Here is a 3,660-nt window from a genome sequence, read left to right on the forward strand (position 1 = left end):
TACACTTTTTGAAAATTTCAAAAATTAATTATATTTTCATGATAAATTTTAGAACTTAATTGTACTATTTGAAAATTTTAAAAATTAATTACACCAAATTTTAAGATTTCCTTTATCCCAAATATTATTTACACCGTATAATTACTCTTCTTCTCACATCATTCCTTTTCTAAACGAGGCCACCAACTTGAACATCGCCACCCGAGACGATCCTCCCTCACTCAACACTTGCCTGGCCTCATTCCTCATCTTCGCCACTCGCTCCCTCACTTCTCTCCCTTTCTCCGAGCACATCTGTAAGAGTTTTGCTAATGTGAACTAAATTAATTAATATTATAATTTATTATTTTTACGATTACTATAAAATAGGGTTGATCTAAGGTGAGATAGAAGATTTCTTAATTAGTCTAATATAAAATTAGTTAGTGTGAGCCAAGTTGAGCCTGATCCGCAATAAGAGGGTCTGGCTGGAATCTCTATAAATAGTGCTCAAATCTCTCCTCTAATCATAATTCTCATATTTTCTCACATTATCCTCACCTAAGGCATTTACCTAACGCTAATCGAGGGGGCCGCCTCATTGAGCCAGTGATACGGAAGGCCGTGAAACATTGTGTTTCCACTTTCGCTTCAAGAACGATGAATCTTAAAATAGGTACGTTAATCTTTCTATTCAATTATGCATGTTCTTGTTATAATTACGGAGATTTTGGGATTGCGCAATTTGCATCCAATAACATCAACTCGGTGAATTGCCCCGCCAATTCGTCCCTCGTCACAGATCCTCCTTCCGACATCGGCAGTACCAGCTTCAAATACCAGGCCAGGTACGGCCTGTTCAGCTTCTGCTCCGCGTAGAGCGGCCAAACTATCATGGGCACCCCTGCGATCAGCGCCTCCATCACCGAGTTCCACCCGCAATGGCTCAAGAACCCGCCCACCGAGTCGTGGCTCAGCACCGCCACCTGCGGGGCCCACGACTTCAGCACCAGCCCCGTCCTTGGTTCTCTCCGCGAACCCACTCGGAAGGATCTCATCTATTCCTGAAGAGAAAGAAAGTGGCGGGTGTAATGAGAAATCTTAACTCAACTCGCGTTGAGAGCTCATGAAGATCATTTTTCTGACCGTGATTCGGAGTCCTGCAAGTTATTCCTATGCCGCTCGACGTAGACAACATAGAAACATATCTGGATCATCTTTTGGTTTGATAGCTAAGTTGCGCCAGATTTCATCGTGCGGTGGTGGGTTACGGACCACCCACAAGAACCTGACCCCACTCTTCTCGAGAGCGTGAGCGATCTCTCTCAGCTGCTTCGACGAGAACACCCCCATGCTCCCGAAGCTCATAAACAAGACGCTTCTGCTCGGCTGCGAGTCGAGCCAGCTCAGGCAATCGTGCTTGCTGATGTGATCGTCAGCAGCCACGAGTGGCCCAATGCAGTTCACCGGCGGAGTTCGGCCGCCTGGCACGCACAGTCCCTCGGATATCGCTTTGAGGGCCCTCGGCTCGAGCGCCTCAAACGTGTTGCTTATGAGGCCGGCGGATTATGCCAGCCGCGTCAACGTTTCCAAGAAATGGCCATAGATTCTGCTGCTCCGGTCCAGCATCCTCGACGGCATGTGCTTCGCCGGAATCGGCGGTACGCCCGGGATGTCGACATTGCCGTCCATGTCTTTGAAGCTGGAAGTAGTGAGCTTGTGTAGGGTGGGGAGGTAGAGAAACGCCGTGAGAGGGTTCGCGCCGGCGGGGAGGAAATAGTATGTGGGAGAGGCGGGCGCGGTGGCAACCTCGTACGTGGGGCGGCGGCTCTGTAGAAGAAGTCGACAACGAGGCGGAGAGCAGCTCAGACAAGGCATGGTAGAGGTTGGGGTTGTTGAGGCGGGCGCACTCAAAATACATGGCCGGGTCGTCAGAGGCGGGCGGTGGGGGCGGAGGAGAGAGGGGGGAGGGAGACGGAGGAGGTGGGGAAGGCGATGGAAGGGGTGGCGGAGGAGACGGAGGAGATGTTGTAAGGGGTGATGGAAGGGCACAATATTAAAGAGGAGGTGGGGAAGGAGGAGATGAGGACGAAATGTGGCAACCTCGGCGGCGGCTCTGTAGAAGAAGTCGACAACGAGGGCTTTGAACCGACAATGGAAGGGAGTTCTTTAATAGTGAGTGTGTTTCTTATTTTCACTGAATGGAATCCCGGAGAGCTCTTGCACTTATACACCACAGCAAAATGGTGTTGTTGAGAGGAAACATCGTCACCTTTTAGAAGTAGCACTTCTGTGACGGCTGGGAGGCACCTACACGGAGAGCAGCTCAGACAAGGCATGGTAGAGGTTGGGGTTGTTGAGGCGGGGCGCACAAAATACATGGCCGGGTCGTCATCAAATGAGAAGGCGGTGGGGGCGGAGGAGGAGGTATGGGGGAGGACCGGAGGGAGGTGGCGGAAGGCGATGGAAGGGGGCCACCTAAGTATTTTCTTGGAGGAGACGGAGGAGATGTTATCAGGGGTGATGGAAGGGAGGAGGTGGGGGGAGGAGATGAGGACGGTGACGGAGAATGGGAGGGGTGGTGGCGGAGGAGGGACTGGCCGATCTCCACCAGTGACATGAAATAGTTTGGCTAAGGTGACCTCTTCCCGGCGAAGGAATAATCGACAAAAGGAATACGACGTGACATATACAATCAATACAACAATTTCTTCCCTCACGCCTGCCTTCTCCATCATGAAAGAGGTGGCTTCTGAGTAATTGGATCTCTTCCGGCGGTGGCTTTATGGCCTCGTTCGTGACGCAAGCAGTGGAGTGACAAGAGCGAGACTGGCTGATGGAAGAGTCGGATGTTTTATTGTTCAATTCTGATGTTAGTTGAAATACGGTTCTCCAATGTCTCTTTCTTCTGATTACAGTGTTGCTGACTGCACGTTTCGTGCAATTATAATCATCATGGCGTCTTATCAGCCTTGGGGACTGTGATGCTCTCTACTCCTGCCAAGTATTCTTGCCCATTTGTGTATCATTGGCCCTTTTGCTACAAGGGCAGGTGGATAGCCAACCACTCCTTTTCTATATCTTTGGAAAAAAGTGTGGATATTTAGGGCTGTATGGCAATTCAAAATTTATATTCTAGAAATAGTTTTTCTGTTCCAGATCTGTTTTGGAAGAGAAACCGTTTGATAAACTTATTCAGGTTTTTCTATTTTTGAAAGATTTCTATTCCAGAAATAAGTTTGGAAGAGAAATCAGAAATAATTTCTTTCACTAAACCCTAATTTTGGTGAGTCCTCCCTCATCTCCTCTACATCTTTGCCTCCACCTCTTCCTCCGCCTCTCCTCATTTTATTAAAAATAAAAATAAATTTATTAAAATAAATAAATAAATTTTTATTTATCATTTTATTTTTAGTTTATTAAAAATAAATTTATTAAATTTATTAAAAATAATTTATTTATGATAAATAAAAATAAATTACTTTTTATTTATTAAAAATAAATTTTTTTATTATTATTTTTGCCTTGAGTGTTTTGCCAAATCAAATTTTTTTATTCATTTTAAAATAAATTTATTCATAAAATAAAATAAAATAGAATAAATAAAATAAAGTTTATTTTTATATTTTTATTTTAAAATAAAATGATATTTTTATTTTATTTTTTTTATTTTATTTATTT

At 45.0% G+C, this 3,660-nt stretch overlaps 1 protein-coding gene across 1 annotated transcript; it reads right to left on the bottom strand.

Moving 5' to 3' along the window:
• Positions 1-646: 646 nt before the first annotated feature.
• LOC104415359 (UDP-glycosyltransferase 13-like) lies at positions 647-1,775 on the bottom strand. Its single transcript, XM_039303100.1, has one exon. The coding sequence runs from the start codon at positions 1,035-1,037 to the stop codon at positions 699-701; it is 339 nt and encodes a 112-aa protein (XP_039159034.1). The 5' UTR covers positions 1,038-1,775; the 3' UTR covers positions 647-698.
• Between the last annotated feature and the right edge of the window lie 1,885 nt (positions 1,776-3,660).

The sequence above is a fragment of the Eucalyptus grandis genome, chromosome 1, assembly GCF_016545825.1.
Source record: "Eucalyptus grandis isolate ANBG69807.140 chromosome 1, ASM1654582v1, whole genome shotgun sequence".
NCBI classification, from domain to species: Eukaryota; Viridiplantae; Streptophyta; class Magnoliopsida; order Myrtales; family Myrtaceae; genus Eucalyptus; species Eucalyptus grandis.

Bases quoted from the DNA above. Each gene is read 5' to 3' on its own strand.
- LOC104415359 (XM_039303100.1), bottom strand. From the start codon at position 1,037: ATGAGATCCTTCCGAGTGGGTTCGCGGAGAGAACCAAGGACGGGGCTG.